The sequence below is a fragment of the Acomys russatus genome, chromosome 5, assembly GCF_903995435.1.
Source record: "Acomys russatus chromosome 5, mAcoRus1.1, whole genome shotgun sequence".
NCBI lineage: Eukaryota > Metazoa > Chordata > Mammalia > Rodentia > Muridae > Acomys > Acomys russatus.
Window position 1 is genome coordinate 2621632 of NC_067141.1, and position 21026 is coordinate 2642657.

General features: G+C 46.4%; 2 protein-coding genes across 4 annotated transcripts in view; one reads left to right on the forward strand and one right to left on the reverse strand.

Annotated features, from left to right (window-relative positions):
- Ears2 (glutamyl-tRNA synthetase 2, mitochondrial) overlaps positions 1 to 1701 on the reverse strand; it is a 27552-nt gene extending 25851 nt beyond the window's left edge. The window contains exon 1 of one of the 2 annotated variants that reach the window (XM_051145168.1): positions 1533 to 1701. In XM_051145168.1, coding sequence (XP_051001125.1) covers positions 1533 to 1671 — 139 coding nt within the window. In that variant the 5' untranslated portion in view covers positions 1672 to 1701. Of the gene's footprint in view, positions 1 to 926; positions 1335 to 1532 lie in introns of those variants that run through there. The other variant, XM_051145169.1, reaches the window with a different exon arrangement.
- On the forward strand, positions 936 to 14061 carry Ubfd1 (ubiquitin family domain containing 1). Of its 2 annotated transcripts, XM_051145171.1 has the most exons (8): positions 936 to 960; positions 1998 to 2120; positions 2305 to 2634; positions 3494 to 3702; positions 6669 to 6734; positions 6872 to 6977; positions 11258 to 11340; positions 13586 to 14061. In XM_051145171.1, the coding sequence occupies exons 2-8, from the start codon at positions 2096 to 2098 to the stop codon at positions 13694 to 13696; spliced, it is 930 nt and encodes a 309-aa protein (XP_051001128.1). In that variant the 5' UTR covers positions 936 to 960; positions 1998 to 2095; the 3' UTR covers positions 13697 to 14061. The 2 variants fall into 2 exon arrangements, with proteins under 2 accessions (XP_051001128.1, XP_051001127.1); XM_051145170.1 differs by lacking the exon at positions 936 to 960 and having other exon boundaries at positions 1833 to 2120.
- The last annotated feature ends 6965 nt before the right edge of the window (positions 14062 to 21026 follow it).

Below are 21026 nucleotides of genomic sequence, written 5' to 3' on the forward strand. Positions count from 1 at the left end.
AAAGACTCCTGAACACAGCAGATCTTGCTAAGTGGCTCTGCTGCACTGGCTCAAATCCATCACACAGGTACTATTATTAGCCCTCCGTGACAAATAGCAAAATTGGGACATAAACAGAACAAATAATTTTGCCAAAGTGACACATCTAGGGATTAGCAAAGACAGAAGTGTGGATGCAGAAAATGCCAGGCCTTGGTGCCCTACATAAATGTTTCTTCAAACAAGGTGAGCGTCCCAGTGCATGCTCACCATAGGTAAACATGGAGTCAAGGCTTAGAAACTTACAGCCATTTGATAAGCCTTTTTTTTTTTTTTTTTTTTTTTTTGGTTTTTTAGAGACAGGGTTTCTCTGTGTAGCCTTGCCTGGACTCGCTTTGTAGAACAGGCTGGCCTCGAACTCACATCGATCCACCTGCCTCTGCCTCCCGAGTGCTGGGATTAAAGGCCTGCGCCACTACACCCGGCTGATAAGCCATTTTTATGTCCACTAACAAAAAGCTTTTGTTTCACATTTTTGAGACACTCCTTTTTTTTCTAGTAGTTTCATTTATATTAGTCCTAAATACAGAATCACAACAGGTTACTAAGAACTGGGGCTTCAGGCGGATGGATCTCTGTGAGTTCGAGACCAGCTTAGTCTACACAGAGTGAGATACAGGACAGCCAAGGCTACACAGAGAAACCCTGTCTGGAAAAAGCAAAGGCAAAACAAAACAAAACTGAGAAACTTTTGCCAGGCATGGTGGTCCACGCTTTTAATCCCAGCACTCGGAGAGGCAGAGGCCAGCAACAGCGAAACCCTGTGTCAAAAACAAAACCCTAAGATTTTTTACCACATATGGTTAAAGTCCCACGACCCCGCCCAGAAGTTACGAGTCAATTCCTATGCACCTGGGACTCCCTGACAAAGATCTTTTTCTGCTGACCTTTGGCCTGCAATGGAAGATTGCTCGGAGTGAGGTAGGTAGAAGGTGGCTTTGAGCTGCAGGCTGGAGGGCAGGGGAGGACAGTACTTAGAGCTGGGCCTTTGGCAAAGCGAAGCTGCCAGCAAATCCAGGCTTTTTTGTGCCTGCCATTTCCTCTTAGGCTTCAAGCATTTGGTTCTCAATTCAAATGTTACCTCGTTAGCAATACCTTCTGGGAACACTATGCTTCATCGTTTCCAGAACTATATGTAAGACTCTAAAGTAACTTTTATAAGCGCTTGTCACGATCTTTAGAATGCCGGTTACTCCAAAGCAGGAGCCCTAACTTTTCAATGACCACTGCATTCTAGCGCAGAGGGCTTGGCAGTCTATACCAACTGCACGCTGGGTGCATTAAAGAAAATCAGAGACAACACAACAAAGAAACATGCAGCAACGTGAATCACTTCAGATCGTAGTCCTCCATTTCCATCTCTGTAAAATGGGGTCGCCAAAAAAAAAAAAAAAAAAAAAAAAAAAAACACCGGAAGGGACTGTTTCTGGAACGTTCCGGGGCGGGGAGGGGCGGTGGGCTGCGGCGGGCAGCGTCACGTCCGCTAGGATTACCTGTGGGGCTGGGAGCGAAGCGCACTCGCACCGTGGCCCCAGGATCTGGGCCCAGACTGGCCTCGCGCCGTCCCACGGGGTGGCCGAAAGCCACCACGCGTGGCCCGGCCCGCAGAAGCCTCTCAAGGAGCGCCGCCATGTGGAATAGAATCACACACGTGGGCTTCTTCTTACGTCACTTCCGCGAGGCCGGGGCGGGGGGGGGGTGGAACTCATTCCAACCAATCAAATTTCGCCACAGCGAATGCGGCCCCGCCACTTAAAGGCGCAGGCCGCCGGTCCCGGCTGCTCACGCCCCTCTGGACAGGGGCGGTGTGGCGCCGCCGCTAGGGGACAGAGCGCGGCGAGCGGGCGACTTCCCAGACCCGCCCCCCTCGGCTGCGGGAATGCTAAAGCGTGGCAGGGGCCGGCCCGGGAAGCGGAGGAGGCGGGTCTCCATAGAAACCTCCACCTGTTTCCGGCCAGGCTGTGTGAAATTAGGGGCTGTTGCGGGGGCCAATCTCAGCCAGCTCGCTTCTTCCCGGCGGCCCCTGCGGGCGCGGTGGGTGTTGTACACAATCATCATGGCGGCGGCCGGAGCCCCGGATGGTGAGTGCGGAGGGGGAAGGAGGGCGGACGGCGGCTGAAGAGCTTGCGGGAGCTACCGAGGTCGGGGGACTGGGCCCGGTCTCAGAGGGTGGAGCGTGGCGCAGCCGCGCCGGTGCCCGGGCCCATTCTGCTCTCAGGCGGTGCTCGGGGCGATCGCCCACCCCCCCCTTTAACCCCTTTGCAGGCATGGAGGAGCCAGGCATGGACACGGAGGCCGAGGCCGTGGCCACCGAGGCGCCCGCACCATCCCTCAACTGTGTAGAGGCCGAAGCTGCGCCAGGGGCAGCGGCCGAGGACTCCTGCGACGCGCGAGGCAGCCTGCAGCCATCCCCCGCCCAGCCCCCAGGGGACCCGGTGGCCCAGGCCTCGGTCAGCAACGGCGAGGACGCGGGCGGTGGTGCGGGCAGGGAGCTGGTGGATCTCAAGATAATCTGGAACAAGACCAAACACGACGTGAAGGTCCCTCTGGACAGCACGGGTTCCGAGCTAAAGCAGAAGATTTACTCCATTACAGGTAGTCCAGGAGCTGACAACCAACTGCCTCCCCCCCCCGCCCCTCCCGTCCCGCGTCCCCCCCCCCCCCCTTCTAGTTCTTAGTGCTTACATCGTGCTAGAAATGTTTGTCCTTTTCTTGCATAGACTCCCACTATCCTCACTACAGTTTTCTGAAGTCAGTCCTTTGTATGTCCATTATTAATCAAGAAGGAAAATTTAAGCCCAAGATGACAGAGATACCAAGTGGTGGAGCTGAGATGCAAGTCAGAATCTGAATGTTGGGCCCAGTCTGCTAACTAATGTTGGACTATCATTGCTAGTGACAATCTCCCGCGGAATTAGTAAGTTTACAGGAGACTCTTGAGTGGGTCTAGCACGTAGTCAGGGTTTTATTTTTAGCAGATAGGTAAGTTTCATAAGGGAAGTTCATGAAGCATTGCTATTGACTGTAATGGTGGCCCTTCGCATTATTCGTGTTTGGACATTTTATTTATATTGGTCTGCTGTTTGGAGTAATTTCTTTTTAAAGCTTTCCCCCATGTAGCCTGCAAGTGAAGTGCCATAGAACAGTAACTTACTGGCTTTCTGTATCCCTGACACTTGAGAATTGTCTGTATTTTAGTGAGTAGAAGGTTGAGTTACGATTTGCAACTTGGAAAGAATGGTAGCTAAGACACATCGAACAATTCTAAATACCTTCAATCTAGGTAGAAGGACCAAGGCTTACCAGTCATATAGCCCTGGTGGCCTGAACTCCTCCGAGTTTACAAAGCTGGTAGCTGATGGAGCCAGTATTCACTTCCTGTTTTGTTACGGAGAGGTGATGAGTCCATATATTTCCTGCTCATTTCTTTTCCTGCCTTCCACTTGTTGTCAAGGGCTCCCACCTGCCATGCAGAAGGTCATGTATAAGGGGCTTGTTCCTGAAGATAAGACACTGCGAGAAATAAAAGTGGCCAGTGGAGCCAAGATCATGGTGGTCGGCTCAACTATAAATGATGTTTTAGCAGTAAATACCCCCAAAGATGCTGCCCAGCAGGATGCAAAGGCTGAAGAAAACAAGAAGGAGCCCCTCTGCAGGCAGAAGGTGAGTCCATGTTGCACTTGCTTGTTGGTCCTGGGAAATTGGAGGCTGGTTACACTCTCTCTAGAATAAGCTCCTTTTTGGACAGGGCCCATGATGGAAATTTATGGAGCAGTTGGGTGCAGCAGAGTGGAGTTGACAGCTACCTGAAATATGCATCTTTGTCATCTGGCGGGTCAGTGTGTCTTAGTCTTCCTGCTTTAGGATAAGGCCTTTGTGAAGGGAGACTTCAGCTAGATAGCGAAAGAAACCAGACGTGTATTTCTCTTCGTTAGTACCAGAGAATGTGACCAATGTTAGAATTAAGCCCTATTCCTTACAACTGATCGTGTGTGTGTGTGTGTGTGTGTGTGTGTGTGTGTGTGTCTCTCGTCTGTGGCCTCTCAAGTTCAGATTCTATCCAATTCTGGATAGATGGTGGAGCTTGACAGATTTTGGAGATTCCGCTAAAACTGACCATTTCAGGAACCAAACAAGGCTGAATAAGAAGATATTGATACATTTGTTTTGTGTTCATTGTGGTCCTTTTCCATGATGTAGCCTGAGTTTTTATATTATCTCTCTTACTCATTTTGGTTTTTCTTTGTTGTTGTTGTTGTGTTGTTTTTTGAGACAGGGTTTCTCTGTGTATCCTTGGCTGTCCTGGACTCACTTTGTAGACCAGGCTGGCCTTGAACTCACATCGATCCACCTGCCTCTGCCTCCCAAGTACTGGGATTAAAGGCATGTGTCACCACGCCTGGCTTCTTAATCATTTTTGTGTGCATGGTTTTTGAGACAGACTTCCACTGTTTAGCCCTGACTGGCCTGAAGCATGATTAAGAGACCAGGTCGGCCTGGGATTTGTAGCTGTCCTCCTGTCTCTCTAGTTCTGAGTTTTCAGTCACGTGCCATCATCCCTGCTGATATGTTTGTGTCTGTATGTGTGTGCTGCAGAGGACTGAACCCAGAGTCTTGTGTCTGGCACTAGGAAGAACTCTACACTGAGCTACCCCAGGCTACTTTCATGTATTTTTTATTCTATGTCCTCAACAGAGTAGATCTGACTCGAACCAACATTAGTTTGAGCGACAGTAGACACTAAAGTCATTGTGTCAACAATAAAAGAAAGACGGCTTTGTGTTAGCCATCCATAATCCGTGTTTACTTTGTAGCCAAAAGAAGTATCTTTATAAATTTGGTAACAAAATTGAACAGAATTGTGGGGACAGTTACACTTTTTTCTTAATATTTTTTGATGGAAATACTAATACGCTTGAAAGAAATATTGCTTGTTGACAAATTACTACCCAAGACACAATAGAGAACATTGTCTAACATATTTTTAAACTGTATTATCTTTACAAAATCTCTAAAAATCTGAAGTTCAAAACACTTTTCCAAGCCGGGTGGTGGTGGCGCATGCCTTTAATCCTAGCACTTGGGAGGCAGAGGCTGGTGGATCTCTGTGAATTGGAGGCCAGTCTGGTCTACAGAGTGAGTTCCAGGACAGCCAGAGCTGTTATACAGAGAAATCCTGTCTTAAAAACAAACAAAAAACAAACAAACAAAAAAACCCCACATTTCCCATAGGGAATTTATTTTCTGTTGTATTTGGTGCCAGGGATTGAACCTGGGACCTTGTAAATACATAACATGCTTTACTACAAAGCAACACCTCCACAGAGTTTTAGATAAGTGTTGTAAAGTTGAATTATCATCTAAAAGTAAATGTTTGTATGAGCCACTTTCATCCCCAAATATTGGGTCCTAATTTCCTGTAATCCATTGAGGTCATTGGTGTTTTCTGTCTTCCCCTGCCACATCTATGAAGGAAATGTGAGTATTTTCTCCAGTCACATCCTCAGTGCATAACCTGCCTTGTAAACACAGGTTTTGGGTTACTAATGGTAGCTTAACAGGCTTAGAACTGTTCACCACTGTTCAGGGACACTTCTCCCAAAGGTACTTATAAGGCATGACTCAACTATACTTCCATCCTGTGCTGCTTTGCTTTGGTGATGCCACTAGTTACACGGCATAGCACAACCTAATGAGGCTCCACTCCCTCATTAGGCTTTTAATCAGTGCGTTCCAGAACCAGAGGCTGATGTCAGCAGCACTCGCAGTTGTTGCTAGCAATCCCTACCACAGTGTCCTGCTGTGCCAGTGAAGGTTTGAGTTGGCCCATTGCCTGTTAATGCTTGTATTTGACTAAGTTTTACCCTTGGCTCATTTAATGGCCTACAGTTTTCTAGCTTTATTGAGCAGCTACTGTACCTATAAAGCTAAGATGTAAACGAGATGAAATGAAGGCATTTAAGAGCTCTGTGCTTGGAGCTGTTGAGTCCTGGGGTGAGGTCAGAGGAGTGGGCTTGGAGGCTTCTTAATGGTAGGCTATAACGGAGTCAGCATTTTTGTTTTCAAATGTGGTTCCTTGGATTTTCTTTGTGGCTGGGTTGAGGGTGGGGCAGAAAAGACTTCTGCCATAATCTGGCTCTCCATAATAATGGGAGAATGGCCCTGCGTGGCATTTATACCTACACAGGCTACTCAGAGTTTCTTTGGAGGTGAAGAATACAGATGTTGCTCTCCTGCCTGTTAACTTGAGGGTTAGTGCTTTCCCTGGAGAGAAGGGAGCCAAACATTTAAATATGTAGCCTTGAAATCCTACTTAGTCTGTGGAACTTATATCTAACATGGTGGCTATGGATAGAAGCATAAATAAAATTGAGAAGTCACGTCTTCATGTTGCTAGCTACAGATAAAGGGCTCAGTCGTCAGAGGCTAGCCAGAGGCTAGCACAGGTATGGAACATTTCATTGCCGACACAAACAACCTTGAAGACATTTGCTCTGCAGTGTCTGTTGATACTAAAAATTTTCAAACAGACATTACGACTGCTTGAGCCTGTCTGTGTGAGAGATAGAAGCCTGGCTCAAATGTAGTCAGCTGTCTCATTTTCCTCTCTGTTCTGGCTTATATTGTAGCAACACAGGAAAGTGTTGGACAAAGGAAAACCTGAAGATGTAATGCCATCTGTTAAGGGTGCCCAGGTAAGCTGGCCTGCTTTCTGAGCCCCTCAAAGGGAGCCAGTTCATAATCTAAGATTGCTGTAATCATGGCCTCAAGTTCTGTCTCACCTCCCTCTGTCCCACTGCCCCTCCCTTTCTCACTGTGCTCTGTTCCCTAGGAGCGCCTGCCAACGGTGCCCTTGTCTGGCATGTATAATAAATCTGGAGGGAAAGTGAGACTCACCTTTAAGCTAGAGCAAGACCAGCTGTGGATCGGCACTAAAGGTACTGTAGTTGTCTCAGCCTTGCTGGTATCCCATGCCCTGCCTGCCTCTAGTGCCCACCAGCACTGGCTCCTGACCGACTCTGGCTTTTGTTTGGAGCCCTTCTCCTCACTGTGCTTTTTGTGCTCCTGGCTTTTGACTGTCCTATGTGCTGGCCTCTTGGTTGGCCCCATACCCTTCATTCTTTTTAGTCTGATCTCAGAAACCATTCTTCAAGTATTGGCCATTAAGTTACATAAAAACCAAGAGTTCCCAAGCATGTGACCCAAGTCTGGTCTTTAGGCAAAGGTTTTATGGGTATGTACAAAGATTGTACAAATCAGATTTCTCTAAAACCAATGGAAGCTTCTCTTGGAAAATATCAAAGAATCTCACCACTAGAACTTGCATTGAGGGGCTGGAGAGATGGCTCAGCAGTTAAGAGCACTGCCTGTTCTTCCAAAGGACCCGGGTTCAATTCCCAGCACCCACATGGCAGCTCACAACTGTCTGTAAAGCCAAGATCTGACACCCTCACACCAAGGCACATAAATTAAAATTAAATAAAAAATATTAAAAAAAAAAAAAAAAACTTGCATTGAGGAGCAGGGGTATCCACCACGCTCCCCATGGCCCATCTAATGTTTAGTAGCTTTGCTCATGTGCCTGTCTGGCCCCTATAGGTCAATTTGACCCTAGAAGTGAAGTCTCCCTAATTGCTGCCTAGAATTTCCCCTTTGCCTGCTGATTGTCACCCAGCTCCCCGCCTGTGCACACTATCTAGTTCAACCCAGCTGTTTTGGGGAAGTATCTCTGGCCTTCCTCTGGTAATATATATGTGTGGGGCTTCCCTGTGTAACCCTGGTTGTCCTGGAACTTGCTCTGTAGACTAGGTTGGCCTTAAACTCTGAGGTATGCCTGCCTCTGCCTCCTGAGTGCTGAGATTAAAGGTTGCACCATCTCTACCAATTCCTTGTTGGTAACACTGTAGTGATAGCTACATGCTTTCCCTACCATTCCCATACTGGTAAAGGCTACTAGCATCTTTAAAAAAGTTACACTAGAAACAAGTTTCTGTTTCCTTGTCCCCATCTATTATCTTTGGTCCTCCTCATTGCTGTGCTGCTTTTTTATCTAGTTCTTGGGCCTGTAACCCTTCATAGCCTTTCAAGGCCAGGTTAAGCATACCCCACTCGTAAGTCCTCGGCCTGTTGTGTCAGCCCTCAGTCCCTGTGTACCTCAGCTTCATTCTTCAATTTCCCAGCTCAGGGTTTGCACAGCTCTTGTCTTTGCTGGGCCCTACCCTGGAATGTCATCTCAATCCTTGGGATTAATAATCTCCCACAGTTGCCCTACCCCTACCCCCAAGATGCCCTGTCCTAACGAAGCCTTCCTCGCGTCTTCCTTACTCTCTACGTGAACTGCTGCTACTTCTGCTTCTCAAGTGCTCTGTTTGTGTCCCCAGAGAACTCATTACTCTCTGACTTGCCTGTCCCGTTAGATTCCTGGGAGGGACCTGAGCATGCTTAATTCACCTGTTTCTGGCCAGCACTGCAGGTATTGAGTGTTTGGGGTAAATGCTAATGAGGAGAATAGAGGTCCCCTCATCTGAGACTTGGTTTCAAGACCAGGTTACAGAAAATGGAACCAAGTTTCACAAAAATAAAACTTGGGCAGGTGGTGGGAGTGTGGTGTTTTTTGTTTGGTTTTGGTTTTTTGAGGCAGGGTCTCTCTGTGTAACCGTGACTCGATTTGTAGACCAGGTAGGACTCAAACTCATAGCAGTCCGCCCACCTCTGCCTCCCTAGTGCTGGAATTACAAGCATGTGCTATCACACCTGGCTGGGAGTGTGGTTTTTATTACCTAAAACATGAATCTAGATTCTTAAAATGAACAGACTGAATTGTTGAAAGTGCTTGAGTTTTCTCATTTTGTGATAACTGGCTATGCTGTTTTTTAGTCAATTCTTTTTTTGTTTGTTTGCTTGTTTGTTTTTCGAGACAGGGTTTCTTGTCTTGGCTCTGCTGGACTCAAGTTGTAGACCAGGCTGGTCTTGAACTCATGAAGATCTGCCTCTCCTGATTGCTGGGATTATAGGTGTGCATCACACAGCCGGCTCATTTCAGTCAGCGTTTAACTATACAGTCATACAAGTTTTAAAAAAGATTTTTCCATTATTCCAATGGCTTGTGTGGGCTTTGTTCACAAATTCTGTTCTGGAGAGCCTGTTGTATCCTCTTTTGCCAGTGGTTAGCTGCCCTGCCTTTGGGATTTCTTTGGGATCTTGTTTGGTCTTTGTTACTTCATTTGCTTGTTGATGCACATGGCTCTCTTCTGTGCTGGGCTTCTCTGCTGCTGGGAGTCCAGACTCAGAGCAGCTGACCAGTCTGGTCTAGGAAGCCATATGTCTGGTAGGTGTAGACAAGGGGTCTAGTTAGCCTCAAGTCTTGTACTTAGAGATTTTACAACTCTAGGAGTAGCTAGCTTCCTGCTGTAGTGTGCGGGCAGCGCTCTGGAAGCATCCTCATGCACTGAGATTGGAGCTTTGTTAAAAGAGCATGGCACGGACTCCTCGTGCCTCTCACGGTGGATAAGGCTGAGCTCTTCATTCTGAGCCAGACCTTTCCTTATCAACCGAGCAGTCCTGGGGTGGGTAGGTGTCTTGTTTGCCCAGGAGGGCTGTCACCCAGCATCAAAAGGGCTTGCAGAAGCACAGCTTGTTCTGGGAAGTGGCTAAAAGCCACTGGCTTGTTTTCCCTTCAGTAAGAAACTGCTGTGAAGTGACTGTCCCAGCAGCTAATTGGCCTCTCCATGGGCACTTTGTTGAGTAAGGGACCGTCAATTCTGCCGCACACAATGTCCTGCTGTCTGTGTGGGAACAAGCAGGGTGAGATCATGAAGCTGCCCAGGAGACCATTCCCAGCTTGTAGCTAGCTGCCACACCCTGCTCATAGGGCTGTCAGAGTTCTTAGCTGATTGCTATTATTTGCCTTGTGAGGTTTGGAATTTGAAGAACAGTCAGAATTTTTTATTTTTGGTTTTCTATACATGGTTTCTCTGTGTAGCCATGGCTATCCTGCATTTGCTTTGTAGACCAGGCTGGCTTTGAACTCACAGAGATCCGCCTACTTCTGCCTTTTCTAGTGCTGGGATTACAGCTGTGGGCCACCACACCCAGCTGAAAAGTCAGAAATGTATGATCATATGAACTCTCTAGGCATTTCAAAGTGAAAGTATTTTAAAAGTTTCAACCTTAAGGATGCCATTGGTCTTGTCTGTGTGTGCTATTTCAGAGCCACAAAGTAGACGTCTTCAGGTCCCTTCTCCCCGTTCCTAGTTTTCTAAGGTCAAGGTCTTTTTTTTTTTTTTTTTTTTTTTTTTTTTTTTGGTTTTTCGAGACAGGGTTTCTCTGTGTAGCCTTGACTGTCCTGCACTCACTTTGTAGACCAGGCTGGCCTTGAACTCAGTGATACACCTGCCTTTGCCTCGTGAGTGCTGGCATTAAAGAGAGACCAGTATTCTTAAATCTCTAGTTCCATTTGGTAACATTTGTTTACTTGTCTGCCTTTCTAGATTTTTTTTTTTTTTTTCGAAGGCTGTATGGAGTCTCTCATCTTGATTTGACAGTTTTATGACTGTACCTGCCTGCACCTCAGGGATCTGCTGCTTCCTCGTGTGCCTTCCCACTGTTAAACTAGTCTGCTGCAGTTGGCTCAGCTCACTGAAGCCTGCCTCATTGGCTGGCTCCTTTTTCCTGCCATCCTTGCTGTAAAATGTTCTTTTTCCCATGTGATCGCTGGTGTCTCCAGTGTCAGTCAAGTGAAGACCTGAATGTTTTAAGAGACTATCACAAACTGTTTATAGAGGGTTGGTGAGTCTTGGCACAGGCACTAGCTTTGGAAGCTTGGCGTGCTCCTGTTGGCTTCTTTGTTATGGACTTTATTATGACTTTGCCTCTTTTAGGTATTCAATACCTTAGTTGATGCTGGGTTTGGGTTATGGAAACAGAGGGGTTTTGAGTTGTTATTGATAATCATTGTTAGTCATAACAAGACAGTAACTGTGCCCTCAGACTTTGACCATGCCATCACCAAACCCTGCTCTCCATTGTACTCCATATTTCCAGCTCCCTGCCAGGCTAGGTGATTGGTCAGAAGCTGCTGTTCTGTCCCTAGAAAGTGTCGTGCCTGCCACCTGAGTTCCTGCCGTCCAGCCAGCTCTGGTATGGAAGGAATTATTGTGGCCAGGAGGAGTTGGGAAAAGTCGACCTTTGAGTAACTGCTGTCATTCTTTCAACCTAGAGCGGACTGAGAAACTGCCCATGGGCTCCATTAAAAACGTGGTCAGTGAACCTATTGAAGGACATGAAGACTACCACATGATGGTGAGTAGCCTCCGCCTGCCTGCCTGCCTGCCAGCCACCTGCTTCTGCATTTTGCAGGGAGTGGATTTTTCACAGGGCATTTTTAGCTGAAAAGAAAACAGTCTTCAGAAGACTGTGTAAAGACCCTTGTCTACTTGAGAGTTGTGTCTGTGACTTTGTTCCCCGTTGGGGTTTTTTGTTGTTGTTTTTGGGGGGGGGTTGGTTTTTTGCAGTCTCCCAGCTGTCCAAAGGAGCATAGGATTTTCATTTTAAGTTTTGTTTTTCTTATAAAAGAGAACATTTCCCCTAGCCATGGTGCTGTAAAGACACCAAGAAATCTCCCTCTTGTAGTGGTCTGCCGTGCCTGGCGTATGCCCATGTGGCGGGGATCCCTTTGGAAGGATAGGGGCCAGAGCCTGTGACTTCTGCCTGGAACCCATCAGTTTGCAGAACAAAGCAGACAGTCTAGTGAACTGATAAAACAAGCACTTTCCAAATGAAGTTTGCCTGCCTAGATTCCAGAGTTGCTACAAGAGGCACTTGACCTGGGCTAGCAACAGATCAGGGGTGGGTCTCTGCTGCTGTTTTCCAGGGGCAGTTTTTAGCATCTAGCTTATAGTGATGCTGCCATATTCCTCCCTCCCCCTCTATGAGGAGCGGCTAGTTGTTTGGACTGTAGGTAGGATTATCAAGTCCGTGGTACAGAAATGTGTTGACAGTCTACTTGTTTGAGGGCAGTCAGTTATAGGGACTTCGGATACAGTAGTGTGCAGAGCTTGTGGTCCTTTTCTGCCTGCTCAGGGTCAGCTGGGTGGTGCCAAAGCAAGGCCATGAGACTGCAGTCGCTGGACATAGGCTCTTGGGCTTTCTTCCTGGCAGTGAAGCAGCCTCTACACCCTTACCTCTTTGTAACCTCTGAAGCAAGAGAGCATTGGTTTTGCCTGCTCAGTTATTTTTCTGTTTTAATAGTTAGTATTGATACTTTTAGCCTGGCCCTTTCACTCTTTTTTTGAAACATTTGTTTGAACAGTTTGACCCTGCGAGGATGGCAGCTTGGTGATACGGAGGCAGATAGGGTGAATGGGCCACGCTAGACATCTCTCAAGGGATTTGTGTCCATGAATACTGGTTTAGAATTTTGCTTAAATTAAATTTAGTTAAAATGTTCTGAAGTCATTTAAGGCCAAAAGTACATTCAGCAGCCCCCTGCTGTCCTTTTGAATGCCATTAAGTAGCACGTTTCCCCTTGTCCTAATGAAAGATTTACTTCCTCTCTTTGCAGACGCTATTCGTCTAGCTAGAGTAGTTTGTCACAGTTCACAGTGCTCTTTGACTTTAGAGTTATGCCTTAGAGATACAGAAAAGGACACACCTTATATTTTATGCATAACCATATATCCATCACCAAAATATAATAGTTGTAAATATTTTGTAACATGTTTTAAATCTTTTAAATAAAAGTTTTTTTTTTTACCCACAGTGATGTTGTCCCCATTGTCTTCCCCATCCCCATTACTGTACTCTATCATGAATGTCCCTCATCTGTCAGTGCTTTTGTTTATATGTATGTCCATGAACAAGATGGCATATTGTGTTCCAGTTTTCATAAATAATATGGTATATACTCTTCTGCAATTTGATGGTTTGGGTTCAACATTGTGATCTGTCATAAGCATAATTACAGATGGTCTGTTCATATCTTAACAAAAGACTCCAGTGCTTGTATGAATAGGCCACACCACTGTGAATTTTGGGTACCCTTCCTTCCTGGTGGGTGTATAGGTTATTGTCAGGATTTTAACATTCACACAGTGTGCTTTGGACATTCGTACCTGCTTCCTGTGTGTGAGCGATGTTTTCTAGGGCAGCGGTTCTCAAAACTGTGGCCTCTGGACCAGTAGTGTTGAACTACCTGGGAGCTTGTTAGAAGTTTCTTGGGCTTTGCCTTGGGCCTCCCAAACTAAAATCCAGGGGCTAGAGTCTGCAATCCATTTTTGCAAGTCTTCTAGATGGTTCTGATGGATACTGAGGTTTGCAAACTACTGCCTTAGAGTTGGCTGTGCTGAACTGAACTCTTCCCGCCCCCACTTGCCCTTCATCCCTCATCCCCATTTGAAGCGTAGGAGACTCATTCCTGTGTCCACAGTTTGGTTTTATTTTCCTTCCCCTTTTAATCAGTTTGCTCCCCTCCCACCTGCGTCTGTTGTTCTGCCTGCTTGGTCACCCTCCTCTGAAGCATCGCTTGGTTTTTCCTTTTCCCTTGCAGGCGTTTCAGTTGGGCCCCACGGAAGCCTCTTACTACTGGGTGTACTGGGTTCCAACTCAATATGTGGATGCAATCAAAGACACTGTGCTGGGCAAGTGGCAGTATTTTTGAAAGCACTTTCACCTCTGGCCCAGGAGACTGACCCAAAGTGAAGGACATTGCCGGGAGAGGTCTGCAGCATCCCTGGATTGCAGAGTTCTGGGACTTTGTTCACACACACAAAATCTCTATTCAATCTGAGGTGATGAGGTGACTGAAGCCAGAGGTGATGTACTTTCACCATTAGCTTAATTTGAACTTAAAATCACCAGTTCCCTTTCTTGCAGTCAGCTTCATACCATTTTTAAAGTCAGTATGGTGGAAATTAATAAATCCAAGTTTCGAACATGTGTGGAATACTCTTAAGTCTGTTGGAGAGTAGATCTGCCAGTCGTGATGAGACGGATAATCAGAAGCTTTCTGGTTGTTTCTTTTTTCTCTCCTCATTTTCTTTTTTTGGTTTTTAGAAGTGATTTCAACTGAAATCTTCAGATGTCTTTGGTTGCAAACATTTGGACTGCATTGTGATGAGTCGGGTTGTTTGTTTTTGTTTTATTTTTTCTTTCTTCCTTGGTATTAAAATTATATGCAAAATGGGGGCGGTTAGTAAGCCATAATTTTTTGTGTGTGTGCTCATTGATTCAGATACGATTTTTTTTTTCTAATGTTTTCTTACTTCCCTATGATTTTGTTTCAAACCCAAAGACGCCAGTTTCTCTTTTGGTACCTCATCTTCACCTCTTTGCCAGGCGCTTTTCCGTGTGCCGCTGCTTGGGAACGCACATGGAAGAAGAGCTGCTGTGGTCCTGGTGTCGCGCTCCGACCTTGCTGTGGTGTCCATTGAGCAGCAGAGTGTCTCACTTGACTCCCATGTACATGTCTTGCCCTTTTGATCCCTGTTCTGGGGCATTCCACTGCTGGTTTGGTTTTTGACAGCCTTCCTTTAGCTTGGCTTTGAGGCCCTGCCTACTACCACAGCCTAGGACTTGCTGCTCCAAGACCTCCTGCTCTGAGGAGCCGACTTGCCATGTAGCCACAGATAACACTCTTTCTTTCTTGGGAAGCCTCCCAGATCTCCTTAAGCAGTCCATTGGTTGTTTGAATTACACTTCGCCATTCGGTCCTTCTGCTCATGCGTTCAGTTCAAGTGTCCTTTATCCAGGTTCATTGATGCTGCCTTTCTCATGGAAGACCTCTGACCCAGTGGGCTGGCAAGTGGTGTTCCAACAACAGAGATGGGATAAATTTCTTGCAGGACCAGCTTGCTCTCCTGGTGTCAGCCCTGATGTTTTTTGTACATGTCAACTGCTGTCTTCTCTGTGAGCCTTGATTGACTCTGAAGTAAGGGACAGCCTCTTGGTGGATGATCCCCTTCGTGCTGTTTGCTGTTTCTCTGCTGCCGTCTTCACGGTTCTCCTCTCACTGGTTGCAGGCTCTCATAGTGAGGTTTGGTGAGAAACCTTCCCAGCGTCACACTTTGGACTCTAAGCTGTTACCCGCCCTCATCCTGTGAAATGTACTCGCATGTATTCACCTAAGATGACTTTTCCTTGTGAGCCAGTTAGTGACGATATTTATGCCCTTCCCTTCCAAGCTGTAGTTTGGGAATCCAGCCTACATAGACAGACTTGCTTTTTGTGGTGTATTCAGTGCCAAGTTATGCATCTGGACAGGAAAACCTACTCTGCTTTTCGGGCGCATAAATAACATATGCGAAGTGCAGCGTCCAAGAAACTGCCTGTGTTTCAGCGCCTCAGTGGTAATCGTGGATTTTCTGTTCTTTTTGGCTTGTAGTTCTGGAGAAAGTGCATTCTGCTCCTTGTCCCAGCCTCCTCCTGCACTTGGCAGGTCTATCAAGGAAACCAAGTGGCAGGTAGAACATCTTGGCTTGAATACTGTCATTTGTTTGCCAATGTTCCTGTCCTTGAGACTTGTCTGACAGTGCCACATACCCGGTTTTGGTCTTTCTGAGCAGGCCTCTTGTATCCCTACCTTGGTTCTGAGGCCCCTCCTGCCAGCCCCCCCCCCCCATTTTCTGTGTGGGTCCCAGTGCTCTCTGCCACCTTCTCCCAGGACACATGCCCTGCCATTGTCCTCCTGCTGCCCGAGGGCCAGACTGCTTCTCACGAAGGCTGGTGTCATGTCAAGAGGACCAAAGCCTCTGTGAGCCTTTTCATTTTTAGTAAAATGGTGCTTTTTCCTTCCTTGGAGATATTCTCTATAAATAATGTAAATGACACCTTTTCGTACGGAGCTATTTGGAGTATTGCTTTCCAGAGCTTGCTGAATCTGCTTCAGCTCTGGCTCCTGACTCTGTCAGCATGGAAGGCCTTGCCGGAAACTCTCAGAAGGGCAGAGCAGGCAGTGCCAGAAGCCCTGGGAATAAGTGTTCAGATCTCTCTGGGTCACAGCAGTATTTGCTATTTTGTCACTCAGTCCCCGTGAACAGTCTTTATATATTTCTTACCATGTGGAGTATACTGACAAAAATCTGTGTGAGCCAATAGGTATGCTCTTCCCTTTAGGTAGCATCACAGTATGTTTTTCCCCTCAGGATTATTTCTGTACAATTCTTTCACTGTCAGATGAGAGGGCATGCAGGTGTCTCTCCAGGAGAAGGCTTCTGGTGGCATTGCATGAGGCTAGGGAGAGGAGTGCTATCATGAGGGGGCCTCTCCCAAGCCTGTCATCATGTAGCCACTTAAAGGGCTGTTCTCCATCTACAGGTGGCACTGGTGGTCCTCCTTCTGCAGGGCTGCCCTCACAGACATCATGCCTTCCTTTTCCTCCCTGAGGCAACTTGGCAGAAAAATGTGACCACATAACCGCTGCTGAGCCTGGGTCCATCAGCTCAGGGCACTTAGACTCAGAGTTGCAGGACTCTCAGTGAGAAGTATTTAATTTGTGGTGGGTCTTTGTGGGTAGCTTTGGCTCTTAGATGAAGTTTGACTGGGCTAAAGATGCACTTTGTTCACATGTTGTGGACATAGGAGGGGCCTGCCTGCTCAGGTCCTTAGTAGCTCCTTAATTGCTGCTTTCCCATGTGAGGGCCAAAGAGATGAACTTTGCTGCGTTGCCATGTCTCAGAAAAGTTGCCATATCTCACCCAGAAGGGAATGTTTCCTCTTTATTGTGGCTAGAGGAACATTGTGAACTATTGCAGTTGGCCTGTCCTGTCCTTTGCCAGGAGCCAAGAAGAAAGGGGGAGATAGATAGATGCTGAGGTTTGTCTTTCTTTCCATCCATCTGCCGAGGGAGCCAGCTTTCTGTTGCTTCTTGCCACTGTTCAGCCTTGTTCCCGTGGAAAAGGATGGTCCCTCTGTCTTCAGGCTTTGTAGTAAAGTTACTTCCAGTCAGGATCAGGCCCGTTTCCTTCTTCATAGGCCTAGAAGCCTTCTTGAGGTGACAGTGGACAGGAGCCCTCTGGTGTGCAGGATAGCTGGTGAGTTTACCTGCCTGGCTGGGTGGTTCTGCTTTCTTGGTGTGTGAGAACCTTCCTTACCCTTCCCACAGAGTTCTGCAGAGATATTTGACAGTATATAAGTACTATGTTTCCTTGTGCTGTACACTCTGTTCTTGTTTGTTTTTAAATCAAAATGCCTGTTTGGGAGGAGATGAACTATTTAGTCTATTAGATTTGCGCTGCTGGATTTTTTTTTTTTTTTTTTAATGTGTAATCTTGACTAGCTGTCTTATTGTTTATCCTGTAAGATTAGTCTATCAATTAAAGTTTGATAATTAATTGAGTCTCTTTCCTTTTAATTCTTCATGCGCCTAATTTGTTCTGGGGACTTACTGATGTTTAGAACTGGGCCCAGAGCCATCTTTTTGTCAGCTGGGGTCTGACTTGTATTGCATGAAGAATATATAGAAGTTTATTCTCTGAACCAGCTGACAAGGAGATTTGTTTGAGTCTGAAGCATCAGAGTAATGCGCTTCCCAGTCAGCCCCCTTCTGCTTGGGCAGCCCTCTGCCATGCTTGCCTCTGGTTCGGGGAAGCTGCCTCTCCCCCCTGCTTGGGCAGCCCTCTGCCATGCTTGCCTCTGGTTCGGGGAAGCTGCCTCTCCCCCTCTCTGTCCTAACTGGGACTCCTGTACCTCTGCCAGCCATCTAGGCTTTGAAGATAGGCTCTTCAACAAAAAAACAAAACGTGGAAACAGCACAGCAGGAGCACAGCTATAAAGACCCAGGAAGGAATGAAAGAGGGAGATTATTACCAAAACTTGGATAAAACCAGAATCCTTGGCACAAAGGTTGTCACTTTGTCAGGATGTGCCATAGTCCACCCAGCCACTCACATGTTGTACAAGTATTCCTGAAGGTTCTGGTCTCCCATTTTTCTATTTTGCTAATACCTCATACTTCTGACACAACACTGAAAGGTGTTTTTCTTTTTTTTTTTTAGATAGGATTTTGCAAGGCCTGCCTGGAACTCAGGCCCTTCCCCTTTGCCCTCCTGAGGAATTTCAGGCATGTGCTCTGATGATCAGCTTCAGACTAGATTTTTATTAAAAATTTTTGTTACATTTTATATTCATACACATATCCTGTGTGTGCACACTTGTTCCATGACATGTTTGGAGATCAGAGGACTGCTTTGGAAGTTGGTTCTCTCCTACTCTGGGTTTCAATATGGGAAAGGCTTGGCAGCAGGGTAAACCACGAAACCCTCCTGCTGGCCCACCGCTATATTCTTAAAGATCTGGCTAAAAACTGTTCCCACAGTGGAGACTCTACAAGGAGACAGTCCTCAGAGCTAGAGACAAGGGCTTCTCTGTACACTTGAGCCAAAATTAGCTGAGAACTAGGAGTGGGATGCGCCTGCCATGAGTGCTCTGCTACATCCAACTGCCAAGGCCGGCTGCTTTTGTATCCTGAGTACCCTAGCCACGCTGCCTTGATGTAGTGACCAGGGCCATTTTTATTTTCAAGACCTGTTAGTTGGCTTTTTCTCCAGCTTTTCCTTGTTCACTCCATTTTTCAACTAAAATTTCAAACTTCCCATTTTTTATGCCTTTTACCCTTACCTAAATTCTATTTTCTGCCCTTAAAACTTAATGTTTTTTTATTGCATGTATATGGGTCACATTTGCCAAGGTGCCCTTATTTGGATGTCAGAGGTCAAGTTGGTGGATTTGGTTTTCCCTTTCCACATTGACGTGGAGTCTAGGAACCTAGCTCAGTTTACCAGGTGTGTGGGGGAAGACCCTTTACCTGCTGAGCTGTCTTATAGCCCCTCCCTTTTTATATTTGGGAAAATTTCAAACTTAGAGAGAGTTGAAGTATTGTACTCCATTTGGCATCCTCACACCTTTCACATGGTTGACCAGAGGGTGTGGTATGGTAGTCTACAGGTGCGCTTTCATCAGACCCTTTGATTGCGCTGACGAATTATTTGGCAGGCATGCAGATCAAGACACTTGCCTGTGGTTACATAAACACATCTCCTAAGAAGGATGTATGAATGCCACTATCTCATAAAAACATATCAGTAATACTTAATTTGTAGAATTTTTTCGTATTAATATTCTTGTTTTTTGTTTGTTTGTTTTAAATACAGGGTCTTACTCTTAAGCCCTGGCTGGCCTAGACTTGTTATGTGGACCAGGCTGGCCCTGAACTTACTATAAAGCTGAGAGTAGCCTTGCCCCTTAATTCTACTTCTACCACCATCTCCCAAGTGCAAAGATTATAGGTGTGTGCCACTGTGTCCTGTCCTGCTTGGTCCTGAGTCTTGTTCTACTATACTATAAGACACATCTGGCAAGACACACCCAGTTTTTAGAGCAGTAAAATAAGAAAAATAGTAAAAATAGCAATCGGACCATAAGGTGTACCCTAATCCCCACCACCACCATTTTGGGGGGGAGAAAGTGTGTCTTATGGTCCGTCCCTATGGCTTAGGGATGCTCTGGTCCTGGGCTTAACAGGGGACTCCCTGCCAACTGGCTCAGGGCCGTGTCCTACCTACTTCTAGTGATCACTTTGGCTGTACCCTCACATCGAGCCTAAGACATAGAATCCACTAGTCCATTACTAAGGACTGTTGTAGTTCTTGATGACAAACTCCAGTTATGTGAGTTAGGCAAAGGACTTGGGCTCTTTTGACTAGTAACAGAAACCCAGTGTCAGACCCGTCCCAATGCAAATACCCACTCAGGTTGTCGGGCAACTGACCTGGTAATGCCTGGTTCTGCTCTGTTCTCTGTGGAGCAGGAGCCTGTCCTCTAGCAACCCCACAGGAGGGTGTTTCTGTCCCTAGAGTTCTGGTAAAGGCACCAGTTGATGCATTAGCCTGTTACTGCTACCCTCAGGCACTGTGAATGAGAGTCATTCATTGTGAACCTCTGAGTGTTCAGCAGTTACTCTATATAAAGAGATAACAACACTTTGCCAGGTTTTGACCTCTGGTTGTGTGATGGATAAATGCTCCTTGGATACATCTTCTCTAGGGCTCCAGCCTTCAAGGGAAGAATGGAGGCCAGAGAGGGGCCTCTGGGGGCTCTCTCTGTAGGATTTACTCTAAACACCGCATTCAGGTTCTGTGTCGTGTCAGAACTGAGATGTCACATCCCTCCAGGTACCCTCATTTTAGCCCAGAGAACAAACCCATACCTGTCTAGCCAGCTGACTTAACCCAGATTTGCCTGATGCTGAAATCTGCACCCACTCACCTGACTGTCGAGGATTTAAGGAAAGTGGTTCTTGCTTGTTTTGCTTGATTGTTGCCTCCCTGATTTCACTGATGCATCTTGGGAATTACTTGCTTAAACTTCAACCTTGGCATTTATTCATTGGATTAATTGTTAATAAAAGTATGAAACTTGCTCATTTGGCTTTATCATTTTAAAAATTTAAAGTTACATGTGCTGCACTTGATAAGGAAATTTCCAGTCATAGGTGTGTGTGTGTGTTTCCCCATCTACTCAACCCCAGCGACCTATTGCTGATGGAACAGAATTCATGTTAGGCTTGAGCACATGAGGACCCATCCCAGGAACACAGGATCAGCTGTAACCCACTTGGCAGAGTGAGGAGGCACCACACAGACCCCTGTGAGCCCTGGCTCCAGCATGGCATTTTCCTTTATGCATTTGCTCACCTTGTTTATCTGTTCATGCTCAAATTTACCATGTCCCGAGTGGAAATGATGACCCATCTTAGCATCTGACCCTCATTAATTCCTGGTTTCAGTAGTAGCTCACCCGTGTGAACAGCTGAAATCAAGTCACTTAGAACCTTCTTCATCCATTACTTTATCCCAATCTCCAAACATTTTTTTTTTCTTTTCTTTTTTTTAAGTGAGCTGTTGCAGTAACCATCAGGTTTGTCCTCTTTAGTCCAGCGTGGGTGTCTCATGTCTTTGCCCTGCAGAAAAGTCCCACAGTAGCCAGGAAGTTTC

Coding starts and splice junctions, on each gene's coding strand:
- Ubfd1 (XM_051145170.1), top strand. CDS start 1,919: ATGCTAAAGCGTGGCAGGGGCCGGCCCGGGAAGCGGAGGAGGCGGGTC. Junction 2,635..3,493: donor GAAGATTTACTCCATTACAG/GTAGTCCAGGAG, acceptor CTTGTTGTCAAG/GGCTCCCACCTGCCATGCAG. Junction 11,341..13,585: donor ATGAAGACTACCACATGATG/GTGAGTAGCCTC, acceptor TTTCCCTTGCAG/GCGTTTCAGTTGGGCCCCAC.